A 24,409-nucleotide genomic window follows, 5' to 3' on the forward strand; every position below is an offset into this window, starting at 1 on the left:
AAATATGCAGCCACCACTGCTGCTGAGCTACAGTATCACGATCTCAAAGCATGAAACCCCACCGCCTACGGGAGATCCACCAGAAGCCTTACTGAAAATGAACGTTAACTCTTCTGTCTGCCCCCAGACAACCCTGGGTCTCTGGTTTTCTTCCCTCCATTAAAAAATGAAGTGAGCTCTCAATTCCGCAGTGAAGGCCCTAGGATCCTGTGGGTGCCCCCCGGCCCAGCTCTTCTTCTCCAAAGTACAGAGGAGCCAATATAGCAGCACGTCCCTCCCCACCCCACTCCCAGTGAAAGCACCTCTCAGCTCTGGTCAGTTGAGGCATGGCAGCTCTGGGGGTTCACTGGGACCAGGGAGCAGCTACTCTATGTGGCTTGTTCTTAGAAGATGCCTGTTCCTTCCACACTGTCCTATGCTACAGGAAGAGGAGAACAGGGTGTTCCTATAAGGGACTGGAGTTTCCATCCCCTGTGAATCCCTGCTGTCTGTGAGGTTTGGAGGCTGTGCTCCCGTCCCTTGCCCCCTAAGAAAGAACTCCACCCCGTACACTGCACAGTTCCCTTCACTCTCCATCCCCATCCTGCAAGTTTAAATGAGGTGGATGCCATATGCCCCACCAGTCTGGGTCCACAGAGTCTGTGCTGTTTAAAAGCAACAGGACCCGACTGAAACTTTCACTGAACTTTAACTGCTTCATGTGAAATCTCTTGCTGCTTTTAATGCCTTGGCAGGGTCATTCCGGTGTCACTGCCTTTTGGGCTGGAAGGAAATGACTGCTGTAAATCTGTTTTTCGAAATATTTGACACTCTTCTTACCTTAAATGAGTTCCAGTCATTTATGGGGTTTAACCTAGTTCAGTTAAAGAAATACTAAATTTTCCAAATATTTCCATTATCTTTGTCTTTAAATAAAAGGACAAGTGTTGTTAAACTACATTTCTGAAAAGCAGCATAAAGACAACCGAATATTAACATTGACTTTAACTGATACATTAACTTAATGTCGCCTTATTTCTTTGGCAAAAAGGAGAGGTCACTCCGAGGTCTGTGTCCCTGTAGGTGCTACACGGGAGTTCTCTGAGGTCTGTGTCCTCCACCTCCATTTTGTGTACCCCAGGGCCTTTGGCTGAAGAGTTCTGGTGGCAGTACCTGTTCGGCCCAAGCATGCACCCTACACATCCTTGTGCCCTGTAGTGAGGCAACCTAGGGCTGTGTGGGCAAACCACCCTCAGTTCCTTCTCTACAGCAAAGCACACAGGGGCAGCTCCGAAGCAGAAGGGTAAGTGGTGGAGCCCCCACAGAGGGATGCGGTTACTGCAGAAGGTGAGCACTCTCTCCTTCTTCTTTGAGCAGCGCCCCTGTAGGCGCTCCACTTTAGGTGACTCCCTAGCAGTAACCCTTTAAGGAGGTGGGAGTTTCAGGGTAGAGTCTGTCACTGAAGAAACAACTGTGTTGCTCACTGCCACATCTGATCCTGCAGCATGAACTGGGCACAATGGTTGGAAAATGTGCGCATTGAGGGCCATGTCGCAGGCCTGCAGATTTCAGCAACTGGAACGTCTTTGCATAGGGCTACAGATGTAGACTGCGATCTAGAAAAGTGCAGGCACCCGTAGGGAAGGTGTAACCTCAGAGAAACCATAACAAGCAATAACACATCCAGAGATCCACTTAGAAAACCTCTGAGTGGAGACAGGTGCCTTAGACCTGTCTGCAATAGAAACAAAGAGTCTAGGGGGTCTTTCTGAGTGGCCTAGTCCTGTCGAAATAAAAGGTTAATGCCCTCTTAACATCTAGCATATGAAAGGCAGATTCCTGTATGGACTGATGCTGCTTAGGAAAAAACCCCAGAAGGTGAATAGTTTGGGTTGATGTGAAATTCAGGGGACTTCTTAAATAAAAACTTTGGATGGGGTTGTAAAGATAACCTCTCCTTGAAGAACAAAGTAAAAGGACAGTCTGCCATTAGAGCCCCCATCGCCCCAAACCTTCAAGCAGAAGGGATAGCCACCACAAAGGCCATCTTCATAGACAGATGTAGCCGCGAGCACGTACCTAGTGGCTCAAAGGGCTGTTTCATAAGACAGTTAAGAACAAAGCTGAGATCCCAAAATAGGGGCTCTAATGTATGGGAAAAGTTGGATAAGTCCTTTCAGGAATCTCGCTGTGCTTGGACAAGTGAATACTGAGAAACCTTCTACTGGCACATAGAAAGCTGCTATTGCACCTCAATGAACCTTCATGGAACTCATAGGAAGGCCTGCATTTTTCAATTCTGACAGGTAATCCAAGATTGTGGAAAGGGATGAGTGGATAGGAGAAAGGTGGCACCTGTTACACCAAAGATATCTTCTCCATTTCTGACGGTACGTATGCCTTGTAGTTTCCTTTCTGCTATTTAAAAGTACCTTTTGTACTTCCAATGAATGGGCGATCTCTAGTCCCAAGAACCACTAAGGAACCAAGCTTGCAGTTACAGAATGTCCAGACTGGGGTGAAGCATCTGACCCACACCCTGAGATACTAGCCGAGGTATGATCAGGAGCCACCATGGAGGGTGAGAGGTGAGTTTGATGAGGTAAGGAAACCAAACGTGTCTTGGCCAAGTTGGTGCAATCAAAATGACTTTGGCATGGTCCTGTGTGATCTTTAAAAGCAATGGACTTGGAGGATATGCATAAAAAAATCTTTTGTTCATATAATGAGAAAAGCATCTCCTAGAGATTGGGGATTTTGTCACCTTCTGGAACAGAATTTCCTGCACTTTGTGTTGGCTGCTGTGGCAAAGAGGTTGATGTCTGGAAATTCCAGGCTAGGAATATTTTGTTGAGAACTGAAGAATCCAACTTCCACTTGTAATTTAGGGAGAAATGTCTGCTGAGGTCATCCACCATGGTGTTTTGTGTAGCTGGGAGGTCAGAAGCCGAGATGATTAGCTATGCACCAGTTCCAAAGCTTTGTTGCTTGGTGCAGAGGAAGGGGACTGCACCCTGCCCTGACAATTGATATAATACATGCATGCTGTGTTGTCTGTCATGATCTCGATGGTCTTGTTTTTGAGTAGGGGAAAAAAGTGGAGGCAAGCATTTCTGATTGCTCTTAATTCCAACAGATTGATGTGCAAGTGCTGTTCCTGTTGTGACCATGTGTCTTGGTCTGTGTGAGGACCCAAGTGTGCTCCCCATCCCAAGGGGGAAGTGTTTGACGTTATCATGACCATAGGGGGATTCTGGTTGAACAGGAAACCTTGGAAGGATTCATCCACCAGGTGAGTGACTGTGGGACCCGGCTGGGTACTGATACCTGCTTGTTCAGACTGTGTTTGCTGGGTACAAAAACTGTCCTAAACCACCTCTGGAGACATTGAAAATACAACCTGGCATTATGTGTCACAAAAACACAAGCTGCCATGTGCCCCAGCAGTTGCAGACATGCCCTTGTTGAAAAGTGAGGCTGAGTCGCACTCTTTTTAGCATAAGGAGCCTGTCAAGAGGGAGATAAGCTCTGCCCATCAGCAAATCCAAAAATGCCCCCATAAAGAGAATTCATTGTGTAGGGGGTCAAGATCCATTTCTCGAGATTTATCTGCAGGCCTAGACTTTGGAATAATAAAGTTGTTGTTTGAACTGCCGACCATTCCTCCTGACATGATTGATCCTGGAGCAGCCAGTTGCTGAGGTAGGGAAAGACTTCCATGATTTTGGAGAACACCCTTGGGGAGGATGACAGGCAGAAGGTTGAATCTGGCACTGGTAATGATCGTGATTGAATGTGAAACAAAGAAATCTTTAGTGAGAAGGATGAATTGCTACGTGGAAGTAAGCATCTTTGAGGTCAAGGGTCGCAAACCAGTCCCCTAGTTCCGGGAGGGAATTATGGCTGCTAGGGACACCAGCCTGAATTTCAGATGTTGGACATGCTTGTTCAATTGTCTGAGATCTAATATCAGCCTCCAACTCCTGTTTTTCTTGGGTATCAGAAAATATCTTGAACAGGACCCTTTTCCCGTGTTGAAGTGGGACTGGGTCAATGGCTCCTAGACTAAGGAGCAATGAGATTTCCTGTGTCCGCAATTGATCATGAGACAGGTCCCTGAAGAGGTTGGAAGGCTGGGATGGAGGTAAATGGATAGAATAAACAGAAGTAATGGCCTCTGACACCCGTTTGTCTGACATTATAGTCTGGACCATGTTGATGGCTGGGCTGAAGCAGTCGAGGTAGCTACAAGTCTTTTTGCGGGGGGGGGGGGGGGGGGACCTTGACCTCTTAAGCCAATGGTTCTGGTGGCCCATAGAAGCCGGAAAATTGAGCAGGGCAGGATCTTTGTGCCAATTGAGACCTGATAAACTTTCTTTTATTTGCAGGTGCGTATATCCCTAAAGACCCAAGTGTCGCTCTAGAGTCCTTTAGAGTATGAAGTGAGTTGTCCATGGAATCTGGAAAAAGCTTCTGGCCATCGAAAAGTAAATCTTCCACCGTTGACTGTAGCTCCCGCAGAAACCCAACAACTGAAGCCAGGAAGCTTGCCTCATCACTACTGCAGAGGAAACGGACCTGGATGCAGTGTCTGCTGCATCAAGTAAAGACTGCTGTGAAATTTTTGCCAGGAGCTGACCCTCCTTTATTATGGCGCTGAGCTGTTCTAGACGTTCCCATGGTAAATGGTCACTAAAAGCATTAAACTTCCCGTAGTTCAGGTGGTCACACGGTGCCTGGTGGTCAGCTCTCCTGAACTGAAATGTTGCTGACGAGTAGGTCTTACGACCAAAAAGGTCCAGAATTTGAAATCGCACCATTTTAAATAGAAAGTTAGTCACTTACTAAGTATCGAGAAAGTGCTCAGCATTCTACAGAACACACAGACAGACGTGGTCCCTGACGGAGGAGCTCAAAATCCAGGGCTGCAGCTGACTCCGTGCGGACAGAACCCAAATCAGAAACAAACAAAAGTGTCTCTTTGCTTTCCGTGCCCCCGTCCCTTCCCCAGCCTCCCATCTCATCTCTTTCTGTAAATGGGGGATTCTTCTGAACCTGTTAGCGATTAGATGGTAGAGAGAAGGGACAAAATAGTGACTGGCCAATAGAGGAAATGTGATGCCCCAGTAGATTTTAGCTTTCCTATTTAATGGCAGATGGAGAGCCCCCCACTCTCTTTCCTGAATGATTTGTGCCTCTGACCACTTCTGAACTAGCTCTCCCAACTAGGGTTGCCAACTTTGTAATCTTTAAAAACTGGACACTCTAGCAGGAGTGCCAGAACTTCCTCCACCCCACCCCTGCCTCTTCCCTGCGAGGCCCTTCCTCTGCCCCGCCTCTTCTCACGAGGTCCTGCCGTTTCCACCCAAGGCCCCGCCCCTACCCCTGAGGCTTTGCCCCCATTTGCTTTTCTTTCTCCCACTCCCATCCCCAGTTGCTTTTCCCCTCTCCTCTCTGCCTGGGTTGGGAGGGACTCGCCTGCAGAGCCGAGGTTGGGAGCTGCAGCTGCCCAATGCAGGTAGGAGGCGGCTCCGGCTGGGTAGAGGCTGGCATGGGTAATGACCTGGTGCCTCCATGCCTGCAGTAACTGGACTTTGGGTGTCCTGTCAGTAGGGCTGACTGGACACTGTCAGGTCCCATTTCAACCAGACTTTCTGGTTGAAAACTGGGCACCTTGCAACCCTACTCCCTACTCTGTTGTCTATGAGGGTTCCTGGACAGATGATTGGCACTGCAGAGGACAGCATGGGGATCAGGAAGAGGGGATCTCTTTTGACACTCAGTAGCTTGCCCAGCAGTGCTGATGGATTTATCAGTCCAGCACACTCTGCAGAGAAGTACATTCACTCTCTTGCAGACTCAAAGCTTGTGTTTAACTTGAACCATTGCTATAACTAACTGGAAATGCAGCTGAGTGGCCCCTTTCCCTGGCTCTCTATTTGCCTCCTATGACGACATATGGTGCAGAAAAAGGAAGCACAGCTGAGACTGGAATAATGGGGATGTCAGACCAGTCAGATCCCTCCCTTCCTTACGCTGCTTCTGCACCCCACCACACACATTGGTAGGACCCAAGGATTGCATTACACCGCCCTCATGCGGTAACAAGGCCACAGCTCCTGCCAAGAAAACAGTTTCCCCTGGACCTCACTGAGATCCCAAACAACCTTGCCTCCAACTTGTCCCCCAACGCACAGACAGCAAAGCACTGGAAATGGTTTGCTTACTTCTTAGGAGTCTGGACTAACTGTGCTCCCCAGCCCTTGCTAACCCCCAGGAAGAATGCGGCAAACGGACTGTTGCAGCCTCAGGAACGTCTGCTCATCCCCAAAGAGGGGCCACTGTTCCCTGTCGGTCCAGCCTTGGACTCTCCCTCCCAGTGAGCTTATGTCCCACTCTAACCCCACGCTGCTTTCAAGGAACCTTCTGACACCCGTGCTATGCATGCAACCTGAACACGCCTCTTCCTTGGACCTGCTGTCATCCTCCGGGCCCATCTGGCCCCAATTACATTAGCAAAGCAGAGGAAGTTCCTGAATTCACCCTTTATTAAATCCTGGAAAAAACGCTTTGAGATCAGCCTTGAGCCATTTACTTACCCTCCTCAACCTCACTGCAAAAGCCCAAACATTACCATGGTAACTGGCAGCATATTGTTACCATATGTGGAGTGCTAGAAGAGTCTGGACGTTTATTTAAGCATTTGCAAACAAAGATGAGTGGACTATTACTGCTCTTGATGAGGATTTCATGTCGGCCTTGGTTCCTGAGGAGTCTATGAGCCCTGATCCTCCTGAGCGAGGATACCTGATACGCATGAGCAGTGCAGGACACCAATCGGCCCCTGAGCAGACTCCTCAGTGGAGAGCCTGACCCTGCAGCGTGATACAGCTTTATTACAGCTCCTCAGGGCTTTCCTTTGCCCTCCCCCGCATCCCCTCCTGACAACACAGAGCCCTCGCACGCTCACAGCGGTTCCAGGGCAGGTGTTTCTAGAGCACAGTTCCGGACTGAGCAGTTCTGGCCGCAGTAATGCAGCTGTCGGGTTCTATTTCCCAGCAGTCTCACTGGTGAAATTATCTGGATTATGCTCATTGATGACCCTGCTTTATAGGGGCCAAATTCCCTCGCAGGAACGCTCCCGGTCTGGGAGAATGAGTCACAATACCAATCCCTGCACGGTCCCATTTCCTTCTCCCATTTAAACTCTCCAGTGACATGGGCTATGTCAAACCTGTAGCTACAGGGTCCTACTCCCCTCCTCCTCCCCTCTGTAACTGCTCCGTTTCTGGGCTGCTGCAAAAGTCAGCCATGTTCCTTTGGAGTGCAGGCAGCCTGGGCACCCCTGGAAGTTCACTGATGGAAGAGTTTGCATGACGTTAAACATCATATTTGCACCCATGGGACCTTCTTCCCTTCCCTTCAGACAAGCTCTGATGGAATCACTGCATCATGATGTTCCAGTTCCTACCTGCCCCCACCTACCCCGGCTCCCCATTCTCCTGCACCTGCAGGGCTCTCGCTGCCCCAGGCAGGCCTGCTGATGCAGCGAACTATCAGCTACACAATCCGACAGCGGGCACCCACAGAGCCTGCTTCTCAGAAAGACTCATAAACTAGTTTTCTTCTAAATGCCCAAATGGACTTTCATGAAGTGAAACATCAGGTTCCAATTAAGCCCTCTTGGTTTCCCAATCTGATGTGTGTTAAACAACCTATCAAAACCTCATAAACTTCAGTTCACAGCATTCTCATTTCCGGATACTCGCTGTTCCTCTCAGAGCAAATGAAATATCTTGTGTATTAAGATACCATGCTTAAAAATAAAACCAAGTCCAGAGAAAATAAAGGTCTGGTGGTTTCTGTCCCTCCTCAGGGCCTGTCAGACACCTCCTTCCCAGGATAGCCACTAGAGTAACCAGCAAGAGTCAGGATTCCTACGGGAGGGAATGGCTGGTGTAGGGAACTCTACTTGCTAGAGCAGAAATTCGGTGCATCCAGAACTGCGTGTGCGCGCTTGCTGCAGAACGCCACCAGAGGCATACAAACCTCTGCACAAGATCAGTCCTACTAGACTGAATCTGTCTGCAGCTCTTTAATGGGGCACATTGGCTGGTTCTGAAGGGTTTCCTATCTCTGGGCATCCACCTATCAGCACTTGGACAAAAATCTAGCACTGAACTCCCAATGATTCCAAACAGTCCACTCTTCATTCACAGCATGACAAGCAATGCTGTTCGTCAGTCAGATCAAATGCACAAACATGCTCCGGGCTGGCTCATTTAGGAGCAAGCAGGTCGGCTAACCGAGCACCAGTCAGTGGCACCAGCTCCCTAGCTCACCACGTGCCAGGTGCAGGACTCAGTGTCGTAAGACGAATGCAGAGACAGTGCCTTTGTGAGAGGCGAGGGAGATTCAGTTCCAGGAGCTGTCTGAGGCATGCCGTTCTGAGGCAAGTCTGAGATTTTTAACTGGTTTTGTTATTCTCTCTCTCTCTCTTTGCACTTAGTTATTAATGAATAATGGTCGACGTGTGCCGGCACAGGGAGAGGAAATATAAAACCATCACCCGAAAGCACACAGCTAGGGAACCCAGAGTGCCGGCTGTGGTCTCCCTCCCAACCAATCTGTGAGCACAGAACTGCCCTACTGCTCACTAAATGGCAGCAAGCCTGGGGAGCTGGTCTGTTACAGACATGATGCTCCACCGAACACTGAGCTCTGGTGGGCAGAGTGCATGGCGGGGAATGATGTTCCCAATCTGTAGGCAGCATCGTCCCTACTTCTCATACCCCACATACATGTAGCTCTGCAGAAGACTCTCCTTTAGAGCCCTCACTGGGAATACAGTGTTCACTCCTGGTCTCCCCAGGACAGAGCAGCAACAGAGGAGATCCAAAGAACCGCAAGGAGAGTAATTAGGAGCATAAGAAAACTCCTCTACAGGGAGAGACTGAAAAGACTGGCACTCGTTATCTTAGATAGGAGACACATAAGAGGGAACATGATAAAGCCAAAGTAGACAAACAACGTGTTGTTTAAACGAGGTAGATTGGGAGTTTCTAGTCACCTTCTCTCATAACACAAGAACCAGGAAGCAGTCTATGAAACCGAAAGGCAGCAAATTCAAAATGGATAAAAGGAGCTGTGATCCCCGCCCCTCCCAGTCTTGTTTAAATGGAGAGTTAAAGCACAGCAAGTCAGTGTGTGAATCTACATCACACTAGCTTGCAGAGCACTATCTCACCATGTGGACCTGGCTACAGTGCACTAGAAGTTCCTTAGCGCACTTCAGTGGTGGTACGTCAAAGTGCACCACTGAACTTTTAGCTCACTGTAGCAGGGTCCACGCGATGAGTTAGAGCATGGTAAGCTAGTGTGCTGTTGGTTTACACTCTGGCCTACCGTGCACTAACTCTCTATGTAGACAAGCCCTACATAATGCGCATTTGGCTTGTGGAACTCGTTGCCACTGGATATGATTAGAGACAAGCTCAGCAGGATAAAAATAAAGATTAGATATTTATATGGGCAACAAGAATAGACAGAGAGATAATCGTAAATATTAAAATAATAAGAGTTTTGGAAGAGATTTGGACCCTTCTTCAGGGCTCAAGGCACCGTCTATAGGGGTTAGGAGACAAGTCTCCTAGGCGGCAGGTTATCCTGTAACAGTCTATGGAAGGCTACTTATAAATAGGGCTGGGAGCACTGCCCATTATTAAGGGTGCCCAACACTTGCCATTATACGACCCTGTTTTCAGTTGCTTATAATTTTGCCAAGCTTTAACAATCCGGACTGAAATTTTCCATGCTGGGTGACTGCCTCAGACTGACTTTGGGGTGGGGGTAGGGAGAAACTTTGCCAAAACGGTTCGATGGTTTCTGAGAATGAGGCCAAGGAAAAATATGTTAAAAGAAAAGGCGTACTTGTGGCATCCGATGAAGTGAGCTGTAGCTCACGAAAGCTCATGCTCAAATAAATTTGTTAGTCTCTAAGGTGCCACAAGTCCTCCTGTTCTTTTTGCAGATACAGACTAACAAGGCTTCTACTCTGAAACCAGAAAATATGTTGTTTCCCCACATGAAAAAATTCTGATGCTGTTTTCTTTGAAAAATCTCGAGCCCTGCCAAGTGTTGAAGAAGGAACTTGACCAGTGGTGGGCAACCTGCGGCCCATCAGGGTAATCTGCTGGCGGGCCACGAAACAGTTTGTTTACACTGACTGTTGACAGGTACGGCCGCCCGCAGCTCCCAGTGGCCGGGAACGGCAAACCACGGCCACTGGGAGCTGCAGGCGACCATGTGTGCTGACGGTCAATGTAAACAGACTGTCTCTTGGCCCGCCAGCAGATTACTCTGACGGGCCGCAGGTTGCCCACCACTGAACTTGACATTTTGTCAACTCTGTGAAAATCTGTCCAAATTCGTGCAATGTATAAGCCTTTGAAACATTGCTCAAGAGAGGCTCAGATTTTAGCAGCTAAATTCCCGGAAGAGCCTGTCCACAGAAGCTCCAGTCCAGAGCTGAGCAGGGCTTTCCCTGCAATTGCAGGTCTATGCTGCTATGGACTAGGGCAGGGCCAGTCTCAGGCACCTGACTGAGAGCAGGGAGCCAGTCTCTTCTGTACTCTCAGTGCCTCTCTCGTTGGACCCAGGCAGCGTGGGGGAAGGAAGCGACCTGATTTGAATGCCGGGGCCAGACTGGGTGGGGGTGGGGTGGGGGAGGGTTAGAGATGGAACAAGGAGCTGGGGGGAGGCAGAAACTGGAGCTGGTGGCTGGCAGGGGGAGAGAGACTGGGACTGGGTGTCCCAGAACACTGGGATTAGGAGCCATGCAGGGAAATGGGGCAGAAAGAACACTGGGAGCCAGTAGGTGGGACTGGGGAGCATTGTGGGGAGGAGGAAGGAGGTAAAGGGGGAGAGACAACGGATCTCATGAGAAGCCAGGATACAGGGGAAGAACTGGGACTGGCTGGGCAAAGCCACTGAGCCTGGAAAGGAAAGCTGAGACCGGGAGCCAGTGGGAACTGGGAACATGGGCAGGGTTGGGGGTGGTGACTGGAGGCCAGGCTGGGGGAGAAAGATAGGCTGGATGAGGACCTGGAAATCCAGAGGGACAGGGGGAACTGGGACCGGCTAGACAAGGAGACTGGGATGGAACTTAGCTGTGTGTAGGGGGAACTGGGGTGTGAGCCTAGATTGTCAGGACTGCTAACCAGTGCTGAAGATCCTCAGCTGAAGACGAGCATATGGTGTCACTGCCATGGTTGGTGCCAGTAAACCCAGAAAAAAGAGAATCTGTTGGGGTGGACATTGGAGACGGAGATATAGAGAGATTTTTATTTTTACATCTCTCCCCTCTGGGAGAAAGGCTCTTGCCACAGTATGGTCACTATATGGCCCCATAAAGAGGATTCTCTGAGTCGAGTTTAAGAATGACTTTTCCCAATTTATTTGTAATCCCAGAATGGCAAATTGAAAATATCTGCTTTACATGTAATATGATGGCAGTGGTCATGATGGAGGACTTCAACTATCCAGACAACTGTTGGGAAAATAAAACAGCAAGTCACTGATTACACAACACATTTTTGGACTGCGTTGTTGACAACCTTTTATTGCAGAAGGTGGAACAAGCAACTAGGGGAGAGGCCGTTCTACATCTAATTCTGACAAACAGGGAGGAACTGGTTAAGAATTTGAAGGTAGAAGGCAGCTTGAATAAAAGTGATGATGAAATGATAGAGTTCATGATTCTAAGGGATGGTAGGAAGGAAAACAGTGAATAAAGACAATAGACTTCAAGAAGGCAGACTTTAGCAAGCTCAAAGAATTGGTACATAAGATCGTGTGGGAAGCAAGTCTGCGGGGAAAAAAAGAGTTCAGGAAAATTCACAGCTTTTTAAAGGCACAGGAGCAAACTATCCCAATGTGTAGGAAGGAAGGAAATGTGGGAAGACACCACCCTGGCTTAACCAGATCTTCAACAAACCGAAACTCAAAAAAAAAAAAGTCACATAAAAAGTGGCAACTAGTTCAAATTACAAAGGATGACTAATAAAAAAACAACACAAGAATTAGGGACAAAACCTGACTCCTGCTCTGACCTCTTGATCAGACCCCCATGTCACAGTCGTGACAGTTGTAGAATCTCCATCACTGGGGGTTTTTATGAACAGGTTAAACAAACCCCTGTCAGGGACGGTCTAGATAATACTTAGTCCTACTTCAGCACAGGGGACTGGACTAGAGACCTCTCGAGGTCCCTTCCAGTCCCATATTTCTATGATGTCTGCCTTGGACGACACTTATATTAACAAGTTGTCCACATATGGATAAACAAACATCCCCTGCCTTCTTAGGTATGCTGCTACTACAGACAGGCACTTTGTAAATACCCAGGACACTGAATCCAAAGGGGAGGACCTTGCACCACAACCAGTCCTTCCCTACCACAAAGCGCAGGCATTTCCGTTGACAAGGTGTTACTGAAATACGAAAATATGCGTCTTTTAAGTCCAGACCTGCAAACCAATCCAGAAGGGAAAGAGAAGGGATTATAGAAGTTAGAGAAAGCTTGTGGAAATGAAACTTTTAAATGTGTTTAATTTCCTTAAATCCAAACTGGGACGAAGGCCCCCCTCCTTTTTTGAAATGAGAAAATAACACAAGTAAACAGTGTTAAAGGTAACACTTGTTCTGAGGTCCAGACGGAGGCAGACCTGGTGCGAGAAGAGGTTCTTTAATACATAAGGAGCAAAAGAAAGATGAAGCGGGAAAGGAAACCTCATAACTGACGACATCAAGAAAGCTGAGGTGTTTAATGCCTGTTTTGCTTCAGTCTCCACTAAATAGGGTAATGGTGACCAGAGATTCAACACAAGTAATACTGACAACCCGGGGGAAGGAACACGAGCTGAAACAGAGAAAAAACGGGTTACAGAATATTTAGGTAAGTTAGATGTATTCAAGTCAGCAGAGCCTGAAGAAAGACCATATGCACAGGGTAGTTATCAATGGCTCGCTGTCAAGGAGAGGGTGTATCCAGTGGGGTCCTGCAGAGGTCAGTCCTGGATCCAGTACTAGTCAATATTTTCATTAATGACTTGGATAGAGGAATGGAGAGTATGTTTATAAAATTTGAAGATGACACCAAGCTGGGAGGGGTTGCAAGAACTTTGGGGAACAGGATTAGAATTCAAAACGACCTTGACAAAATGGAGAACGGATCTGAATTCAAGAAGATTAAATTCAATGAAGACAAGTTCATAGTACTTCATTTAGGAAGGAAAATTCAAGTGCACAAATACGAAATGGGGAATTGCTGGCTAGGTGGTCATACTGCTGAAAAGGATCTGGGCATGTGATGGGGTTTACAAGCCCCACATTGAGCACAGGCAAAAGGGAGAGGACAGTTTTCCCTGCTTACAGCAATCAGGCCGATCACACCTGTGCACTGTTGCCAGAAAAGCCAATCATGGAGACATGAACCCATAGCTGTGACCAGTAAAAGAAACAGGCCCATCTATAAAGTGGCATTTGCCAGTCAGGCCAGAAAACCATCTTTGGCTCTGGTTGTACATAACTTTGTCCAGACGGTTCTGAGGTATAGGAGTGCCTTTGTCCATAATACTTCTTGTGTGGATCTGGTCTGCAATCAATATTCTTACTCCTCACTGTGGTCATTCTCGGTTCAGAAAGAACTGGAGACAGCAATACCCTTGGCTGGACAAGGAAACGGGAGAAAAATTCTTCGCTGGGAAAACAGAGGGTGTTTTAGGTGGTGAAACTAGAGGAGAAATTCAGAATTCTTCTAAACATCCTCTCCTTTCTGGAGAAACACATATCTGAGGCTGTTGCATACATCTTCTGCCTGTTCTCTTACTATACCTGATTCAATCTCTTCCTGAACCAGGGATGGATCTGATCTCTTCCTGAACCAGGGATGGTTCTGATCTACGAACCTTGACTACTATATGCTGTGGTGCTGCAGCATTCCCTCATCTCACCTGTTACTTAAGTCTCACCTTCAGAACTGGCTCATCCGGATCCAAGAATATCGAATCACAAAAGCTTATGCTCAAATACATTTGTTAGTCTCTAAAGTGCCACAAGACCTCCTGTTCTTTTTTGCGGAAAGGAATCTTTCCTCACCTTCCCATGAGGATATATATCATGCATGGGCTCCTTAAATATGTTTTGTTTAGAAAAATCTTTCTCCCATGGATTGGCTCTTTTCAAAGAGGCTGACACTGCTGAGAGCTGTCTTGCCAGTCAAAACTTTATCCAAAAGGTTGTCTGTAAACAAAGAGGCCCGCACCTTGGTGGGTTTCCTTTTCTCATCCTTGTCACCAGATTTTTTGAGCACTAGATGGAGAGGAGGAAGATTTATCTTTCTTTCTAGTAGACATGTCTGTGCCAGCCTGTGGGCTTTCCTGGAATCTTGTCCTTTCCAAGTTCTGGAGGATTTTGCCAACTGTGCTTCTTGTAAGAGAATTGCTTGAAGCCTCTTTTGTCTTTTCTTCTTTGATCTCATTGTGAACACTGAGCAAACTGAACACTTGGAGGGTGAGTATCCTTCACATAAACATGGGATCAAGCATGTGTATCTGATGCCAGGAACACTACCAGACAAAATACACATCTTCTGAAATCAGGCTTGTTCCTCAGTTCCATACCAGGTAACTAACTTACTGTAACTATATTATTACCTAACTGACAACAATTTAACTACTTCATAACTAGGATTTAAACCAGCTAACTAATCACAGCTCTGAGGGGATTTTGGCGCCTCACACAAAACCATTCCCCTGCTCAGGGTTAGAAGGAAACGAGGCTGTAGGAGCGCCGCATCCTGTTTGTACCCTCACCTTGGAATTTCCCATGTTCACGGAGGACAGGGTGAGGGAGACAGGTGAGCACTCCAAAGGCTGCTGCTAGCTAGAGTTCTACCCTTCAGGCTGCGCCAGTCAAAGCAGCCCATGAGTAGGAATAGGCAGAGCACACTCAAAGGAGAAAATGGGGATAAAACCCATTCATCTCACTGAAGTGTTGTGAAAATAAATAAATTAATGTATACGAAGCATTCAAGTACTACAGTGGTGACCCCAGAGACATGCCAGTGGGGAAATCTGTAATTCTGTCTTCTGAGCAAGGTTTGAAGTGTGCAATAAACAAGGAATAGGGCCACACATTGAACAACAAGGAGAACACAGATTATTGAACAGCTGTTCATTCTGTGAGCATCGTCCATCCTATGCACTGAATGAGGCAGGATTTGTCTGGAAATGACAGTATGTGATTGTATAAGTAATGATTGACCTAATGTAGCTGTACAAAGGGGCTGAATTAAGATTGCACAGGCAGCCTTAATTCTGGCATTTCCTCAGTTTTGAGAGCTTGACCCTGCAATCTTATTTGAATGTAGTTTTTGTGTGTGATATGTATGTTTTGCACCTTCTTCCAGAACAGCTCACATTGACCACTATGGGGACCGGGTATTGGGATAGGGGGCTGTGACATTATTGACATAATCTGGGACTGTATAGATCATTCTTGCAACTAAGGTCCTGTAGTGGCACCAATCTTGTATATAGGGGGTCTAATAAGGTGTCTAAGACGAGGTTATGGTTGGCTGGTTAGGATTATGGTGTCTATATGTGTGTATCATTTTTGTAGTTAAAGTTATAAGTATTGGCTCTATACTGTCTGTATTTCAAACTTATGCTCTGCTTCTGGGGGACACCCCAGACAAGTGGGTGTCAGCTCTGCCTAGCCTGCTGGGTGGCCCATTAAGGACCCTCAGCTACACAACTGACCCACAGAGAGAAGGCAGACACACCTTGGGACTCAGCCAGGTATGCAGGGACCTGCCCATGGACAGAACTCTGAGGTGTTTCCAGGCCATGGGATGGGCAGCTTGTCTTTGGAACAAACAAAGAGACCACATGGCAAGAGACTATACAAACCTGCTGCAGCTCCTCCATCTGGTCTTCAGTCCTGCCTCTTACCTCTGGAGGGACTTTGCTACATGGAAGCTTTGAACCAAGGACTGAAAGACCCATCCCAGCTGGGGATGTTCTCCAGAGACTTGATTTGAACCTGCAGTTTATTCTATCACTGTTGCAAACCTGAACCAAGAACTTGGCCATCACTGTATGTCATTGATTCCATTGAACCCAATTCTAGCTCTCTTCTCTGTCTTTTTCCTTTAATGAATAAACCTTTAGATTCGAAAGGATTGGCAACAGCGTTATTTGTGGGTAAGATCTGATTTGTATATTGACCTGGATCTGGGGCGTGGTCCTTTGAGATCGAGTGAACCTTTTTTTCTTTTACTGGGGTATTGGTTTTCATAACCATCTGTCCCCATAATGAGTGGCACTGGTGGGGATACTGGGAAACTGGAGTGTCTAAGGGAATTGCTTATGTGACTTATGGTTAGCCAGTGGGGTAAAACCAAAGTCCTCTCTGTCTGGCTGGTTTGGTTTGCTTTAGAGGTGGAAAAACCCCAGCCTTGGGCTGTAACTGCCCTGCTCGAAGCAATTTGTCCTGAATTGGCACCTCTCCGTGGGGTCCCGCCAGAACCAGCCTCGTTACAGAGGCCTCTTGGTCTGATCTGGCCTGTCAACTGCTATATTCCCGAAGAAAAGGTCAGGTTATAGGAGCTGATGAAAGGGTCCTGGGTAGAGTCATACTTACTCTTGTTAATTAGGACATGAGCCAAAGCATATTAATCTCTCACATCTCAACACTGAAGATTGGGACCCAATTTGGGATGCAGTTTGGGGCTGTATGCAAAGCCATCACACCACACAGCATGACTCTGTGGTAACTACACCTAAAGCGTTGCATTCAAATTCTGGCCTTCTCATTACCAGAAAGATATTGACCCACTGAAGGGAGTCAGAAGAAGAGGAATAACTGATCACGGGGTTGGAGTAATTAATCTAGGGGGAAAAATTCACGGAACATTAAAATAGCATGGTAGAACACACACAAGTCGGCAATGCCAAACGGCCCCCTTGTGTACATACAGCATTATGATACAGTCTGATTAAATGATCACAGATTGTCTCCCAAATTATACATTATGATATACATGTTTCTTTAAGTCCTCACACACATGGGGATCTTGAAATGTTTTCACTCTGCTTGTTTACACTATGTGCCCTGTTCTAATGCTCCAATCAATCTTTACTGACACACTTTTAATAGGAGAAGTTCTGTTATCAGCAACCCCATACTTCGTATTTCCTTTTCAACCAGCAGCAGATGTGTAAACAGACCAAGTTCTGGTGTCGTCTTCTTCCATCCCCTCCGATTTCTGTGCCCCACCTTGCACCTACCCCTCTGCCCATCCGGCCGCTGTTGAAAGGCAGGCCAATGAAGCTGAAAGCGGCCTCCTGGATGAAGTACGGATTCAGGATGCGAATCTCATGAGCTTCTCTTGGGACACGGGTTGCCACTGACTTCCAAAATCCATCAGATGCACTCTAGGGAATGGAGACAGCAAAACAAGCACAGGTGGTTAGATAATACAGATGCCATGTCCCTGTCATCCTCTGAAAATCCACCAGGGACAGCTGTTCTCATTCTCCCCTTGGACACAGCCTTAGTACTGGTCACAGCTGATCAAAAATCATTAGCCAAACATCCAAGAAAATCTCTAACTGATGCCGTCTGCCGCATACTCCTCCTGTGCATGAATCACATTTTCCCATGTCCCACTTCTACCCTAGATGTACTGTCATCCCTCGCTGGGTCATACTTGAATTAGGCTGTACGCTTATAAGGCACTATCTTGCTCTGTAAACTGCCATGCATGCGCACGGTGCAGAATAAAAAAACCCAAACAAACCATAAATAGGACAATTGTGTCTTCCCCATAAATTGGTCTTCCTAGAGTGTTTACTCAGCAAACCTGAGAGACCAGGGGGATGGACGCAGCCACTTTGCTTTGGAAGCTGCCCCTATGAGCACTTCTCATTCTGTGACAAGCTGGCCTTTTCAGAGCTACTCTGGAGCCACTAGCCTCCAGAAATAACCCACAGCTGCAGAGAGTGGAAAACATAAAAAAGGAGGGAGAAACACAGGACATTGGGATGGGGCCAATTTAGAGAGAACTGTCCTACTCGCCTTCCAGTGTCCTCCCACTGGGAAACTACTTGGAATTAACATGCAATAGAAGAAAAGAGACAGCGAGAACATTCATGATCATAACAAGAACAGAGAGAAGGTGGCTGATAAAATGAGAGATAATGACCGTGGATAGTTTCTCTCCGTTTGAATTCAATAGCCATCCCTTTTCGCGTTCACCAAATCTCGCACATGTGAAAGGACGAACTTTTTCTGGGCAACAACTAAGCAGTGCTGAGTGTTTCAGGGATTCGCCCGCTCTTGGCAGACACAGCCCTTCAATGCACAGGTAGCCTTGTCCTCAGCTTCTTTACTGGATTATTCACCCTTAGGAAGACACACCCAGATAGAACATTGTAGGTGTAAAATAAAACTGCTAAAGAAATAATCATGTCTGGGGGATCTAGGCCATGACTACCTGGTAGCATTCTGGTTCTCTACATCAGAGGAAAGCAGAATTTAAACATGGGAAGAACTAAAGGGCTTTTCACCCATTAGCAGCCACAATGCAGTAACCAGACTTGCTAGGTGAGGTGAGGTGTTTGCCACAGTGACCCGGGAATCTCTTAATCCCGAATGGCAAGGGGATGCAGAAGGTTACAGGCCTCTCGTGGGTCACAGATTTTAGATTAATAGATTAAGGCCAGAGGGGACCATTGCGATCAGCTAGTATGGCCTCCTGCATAGCACAGGCCAGAGACCTGCCCCCAAATAATTCCTAGAACACGTCTTCTAGATAAACATCCAATCTCGATTTAAAAACTCAGCGATGAAGAATCCACCGTGACACTTGGCAAATTGTTCCAGTGGTTAATTCTTCTCACTGTTAAAAATTGATGCCTTACTTCCAGTCTGAATTTGTCTAGCTTCAATTTCTAGCCATTGGATCAAGTTAGACCTTTCTCTGCTAGACTGGAGAGCCCGTTATTAAATATTTGTTCCCCAGTTAAATACAGACTGTGATCAAATTACCCCTTAACCGTCTCTTTGTTAAGCTAAACAGATGGAGATCCTTGGATCTATTTCCTTTAATCATTCTCAGGGCTCTTCTGGGAACCCTCTCCAATTTATTGACATCGTTCTTGAACTGTGGGCACCAGAACTGGGCACAGGATTCCAGCAGCGGTCACACCAGTGTAAAATCCAGAGGTAAAATAACCTCTCTGATCCTACTCGAGATTCCTGGTTTTGCAGCCCAGGATCACACTAGCTCTTTCGGCCACAGTGTCACACGAAGAGCTCAGGTTCAGTTGATTATCCACCATGACCCCCAAAACTTTTTCAGAGTCACTGCTGCCCAGGCTAGGGTTCCCCCATCTTGTAAATATGGCCTATGTTCTTTGTTCCTAGAGGTATACATTTGCATTTAGCCGTATCAAAACGGATATTGTTTACTTGTGCCCAGTTTGCCAAGCAATCTAGATTATTCTGAATCAGTGACCTGTCCTCTTCATTATTAACCACTCCCCCAAATATTGTGTTATCTGCAAATTTTATCAGTGATGATTTTATGTTTTCTTCCAGGCCACTGATAAAGACATTAAACAACATAAGGCCAAAACCTGATCCCTGCGGGATCCCCTGGGGAATCAGACCCACTCAATGATGATTCCCCAGGTCTGGGGTGTCCTTTCTAGTTCACCAAAGGGTGTCAGGTGAGGTCTTGAATAAATGCCTGAGCCACTCTGGTCATCAAAATCATTGCGACATGTACACAAACTATACAAGGAGAAATGTATGTATATACGGAAGTTATGTTCCTGAAGTCAGTCGGTACTGGTCACCGCGAAGGTGAAAAACAGGTTTTCTGTCGGACAAGAATGTTTATTCAGCGACCTGTTAATATGTAAATTGAGTGTGAGGACTTCAGAGAGAGAACAAAGGACTGGTTTACGGTGAAAAGTTCCCTCGCCATAGCTACATCTCTCAGGACTGTGTAACATCCACACCTCGCAGAGATGCAGTTAAGCCAACCTAACCCCCAGTATAGAGAGTGCTGGGTCAATGGAAGAATTCTTCCACCAATCTAGCTACTGCGTCATGGGGAGGTGGATTCACTATGCAGACAGGACAGTCCCCTCGGCACAGGGAGTCTCCACACGGAAGTGCTGCAGCTCTGCTGCTGTCGTGTTTCAAGTGCAGACAAGCCCTAAGTGTAGACACAGTCAAAGAGAGTGTGAGAGAGATAATGGGGGAGGAAGAACCGTATCTGGAGATGCACTTCAAAGGTTTGCCTGACTGTATGCGGCGAGCAGTGAAGACACCCAGGCACCCTTCATCAAGGAAGAAAGAAAGACAAGTGCTTTTGCTTCATGGAAAAGAGGTCTCAACCAGACTTGGTTGAAAATGCTGAAGAGAATTTTGGGTGAGACAAAGCTTCAGGAGGTTATCGTGTTAGTTAGGTTTATTCTCTAGAAAGTATTATGATTTTGTTATATATTTAACCATTTGTTTCCTACATTCTTACTCACTATTACTTGAATCTTTGATGATAAACTTACGGTTGTTTTCACTATAAATGCATCTAAGTGCTGTGGTTAAGCAAGGTGGTGGTCCTGAGCGAACCCAGACAAGCTGGTGTGTTCTCTCCTTTGGGAACAGCAGGGCTGGTAATTCTGTCAGTGCTCAGTGGAGAAGGGCTGGACACTGCAGGGAACGCTCTGTGAACTCGGGGGCTGACGTGTGCTACCTGTACAGAGAGCGCGAGGCCTGCAGACGCCTGGCAGGCAGAGCTTGTGCTGCCAGAGGCTGGTGGTTTTGGGGAGCTGACCCACAGCAGACACAGACAAAGCTGCCTCACACTAAGGGCAGGTGGTGGTGAGGTGCCTCACAACCCTGGATGCCCCTAGGGAGCATCAGTCACAGACCTCAAAGGATCGAGCCATGTATTCTGTGATTTCCAGACCAGAAACAACAGAAACACGGACTTCAAATACGTATATGCAGCACGTGTCTAGTAAGTACACAACTCCTCCTCAAATGCTGAAGGGCAGGGCCTGGGAGGTACTGCCCAAAAAATGCCCGGTGCATCTAGAACCATTTCAAGTACTTGGAACATTAGCTCTGGACCGTGGCTACTCCCTCCACAATTCCACTACTTTTGTCACGATAAACTCTTGTTATCCCCCCAAAACCACCAAGCTGAATATAAGCACAAGATACAGTGAACTTAAAAACAGTGAAATCCTGCCTGCCTGCCTCCCAAACTGACCTCTGCAGTCAGTTACACATTTCCCTCACTCTGACAGCAAAAAGTACAGACTGCCTGAGTCTTTCATACCCTAGCTGTGGGAAAGAGTAATTGACTGCGGAGTGGAACACTTCATAAATCCAGTGACAGCTGTGCCCTGACAGATAAGGAAGTGGGGCCTTTGACTCATGTCTAAACTGGATTAAGCATCTTTATTTACTGCTTTCTCCAAGTGTGGTGTCCACTTCTTTACAGACCATTGGGAAAACTGACTGTATGAGAACGTACCCACATTTGGGGTAAGAACACCACAAAAAGAACAGCTCCAACAAACACATGCCCCGTATTATAAATAGGGCCCTATCAATATCACAGTCCTTTCCGGTCAATTTCACGGTCATGAGATTTTAAAAATCGTAAATATCATGATTTCAGCTATTTGAATCTGGAATTTCAGGGTGTTGTAGTTGTAGGGGAAGGGTTGCAAGATTGTTGAGGAGGGTGGATTCACCACTGCCACCCTTATTTCTGGGCTGCTGCTGGCAGGGTGCTGCCTTCAGAGCTGGGTATCTGGCCCACAGCCACCCAGCTCTCCAGGCAGCGCAGAAGTAAAGGTGGGTGGCCATACCACGACCCCCTAAAATAACCTTGTGACCCCCGCTGCAACTCCCTGTTGGGTCAGGACCTCCCATTTGAGAAACGCTGGTCTCTCCTGTGGAATCTGTATAGTACAGGGTAAAAGCACACACACCACCAGATTTGACGGTCCGTGACACTTTTTTCATGGCCATGAATTTGGTAGGGCCCTAATTACAAAGGTACTAAACAAAGAGACTGTCAAACCCATTCTCAGCTATTTTAGACTAATCCATCATAAACAGTCACTGCTTCTACCAGCAGGAGGGGATGGGAATGAATGGCACCGGAACACTGCATGTGGGGGGACTCATTTTCTGCAGGCCCAGTCTTCTGGAAAAGACGATGCTGTAGGGAACATGGCGGGAGCATTGTGACGAGCTCACAGCCACTCCACTGCCCACTTCTCCCAGGTTGTCCTTATTTCGTTTTTTATAGATAGGGACTATATTTGCCCTTTTCAAGTCCTCTGGAATGTCTCTGGTCTTCCATGACTTTTCAAAGGTAATTGCTAATGGCTCACATATGTCCTCAGTCAGCTCCTTGGAAACATCATTCTGCGATTTATTAGCATAAGCATTAACACATATTTCAAGAGACCATTCAAGGTGAAGGGGCCTGTTAACACCCCTGCTATCATAGGAGGGAAAGAAAGGGAGGGGTTAAGTGAATTACAGATTGTTGTCATCAGCCATAAACCCAGTGTCACCACTCAGTCCATGATTTTTAGTATCTAGCAGATATTGCAATGATCTTGGGGTTCATTAAACAACAAGCCAGTGAATGAGAAAGGCACAAAACTTTTAAAAACAAACTAGAGAATGTGTGCGGTGAACAGCGGTACACAGCTACATTGCGTTCTCACCCCTTGCTTCCAGGGCATGGCTCAAAATTCCTGTGTTCCTAATACTGTCCCTTATGAGGGAGGCTCTCTAGATTATATTCATGTACAAACATATCTCTACATCTTCCCTCCTAAAAACACCAATGAGCTCTCACATACATATACAGAAACAGCTCACTATTATCTGATAACACATACGTTACCTTCTCAACTCGAGTACATTTCCATAAACCCAGCATGTCAGCTACCAAGAGAGGAGAGGTTACAAGCACCTCACGCTGGAGGGAGTCTTTACCACTCACTTTCCTCAAATACCCCTTTTCCAGGTAGGTTGGCAAATCTCTATGAGACTTGCAGGAGGTTTAATCTCCACTGCTGATCTCAGTATCAACCTTTCATTACGATCTGCCTCATTCTTTTTTTCCTTGGCAGTTTCTCCTCTGTCTGTTGACGATAAACAGTCAGTCAGTTGGTGAATGCCAGAGTCCACATCTACCATCAGTGTTTCAGAACTTTCTGGGATTACCCTAAGGTCTGATCTACACTAGGAAATTAGGTCAGTGTCACTCAGAGGTGTGAAAAATCTGCACCCTTAGCAATGCAGTTAAACCAACCTAAGCCCAGGGGCAGACAGTGCTAGGCTAACAGGAGAATTCTCCTGTCAATCTAGTTACTGTCTCTCAAGGAGGCGAATTACCTACACCTACCTACCTACGATGTGAAATTGCAGAACTACTAACTGTAGTCTGTAACCTATCATTTAAATCAGCTTCTGTACCAGATGACTGGAGCATAGCTAATGTGATGCCAATTTTTAAAAAGGCCTCCAGAGGTGATCCCGGCCATTACAGGCCGGTAAGCCTGACTTCAGTATGGGGCAAACTGGTTGAAACTATAGTAAAGAACAATATTGTCAGACATATAGATGAATATAATATGTTGAGGAAGAGTCAACATGATTTTAGTAAAGGGAAATCATGCCTCACCGATCTACTAGAATTCTTTGAGGGGGTCAACAAGCATGTGGACCAAAGGGATCCAGTGGATATAGTGTACTTAGATTTTCAGAAAGCCTTTGACAAGGTGCCTCACCAAAGCAAAGTAAGCTGCCATGGGATAAGAGGGAAGGTGCTCTCATAGACTGTTAACTGGTTAAAAGGTAGGAAACAAAGGTGTGACATTGCACTCCATATGATTTTATGAAAATATGCTAGTATGTGTGAATATAACTGGAATATGCTTTATGCAAAAGGTCTCTTGTAAGGTATCATTACAAAGCTTATAACCTATTGAGTGTGGTCATCCTATTTGTATGAATGTATCAGTCTTGTATCTGTAACTAGAAATATGAAATATAACTCTGAGATCCTATCATAATTATGCAAAGTGTGGGCCATTAATGGTGGTTTGGAATCTTGATGGCTCCCATCAACTAGGACAATTGGTTGTAAATGGCTCTGTTTACTTGCAAGCCTTCCTGTGAGTCAGGCCAGAAAGAATGAAGGCTTGGGGTCTCACAGGACATGTGACTATGTCACTTGGTACTGGAATCCATCTTAAACCTGGTGCTTTTCCATTTAGAAGGAGGGGTGGGAACCCAGAGAGAGACAAAGGATTCT

The 24,409-nt window shown here is 46.6% G+C and overlaps 1 protein-coding gene across 4 annotated transcripts in view; it reads right to left on the reverse strand.

The window, feature by feature from the left end:
- ST3GAL3 (ST3 beta-galactoside alpha-2,3-sialyltransferase 3) overlaps positions 1–24,409 on the reverse strand; it is a 369,376-nt gene that overhangs the window by 36,556 nt on the left and 308,411 nt on the right. For all 4 annotated transcript variants that reach the window (XM_084637380.1, XM_084637379.1, XM_084637378.1 and 1 more), the window contains one exon: positions 17,331–17,477. In XM_084637380.1, coding sequence (XP_084493506.1) covers positions 17,331–17,477 — 147 coding nt within the window. The remainder of the gene's footprint in view (positions 1–17,330; positions 17,478–24,409) is intronic.

The sequence above is a fragment of the Lepidochelys olivacea genome (assembly GCF_965140295.1).
Source record: "Lepidochelys olivacea isolate rLepOli2 genome assembly, chromosome: 8".
Lineage (NCBI taxonomy): Eukaryota > Metazoa > Chordata > Testudines > Cheloniidae > Lepidochelys > Lepidochelys olivacea.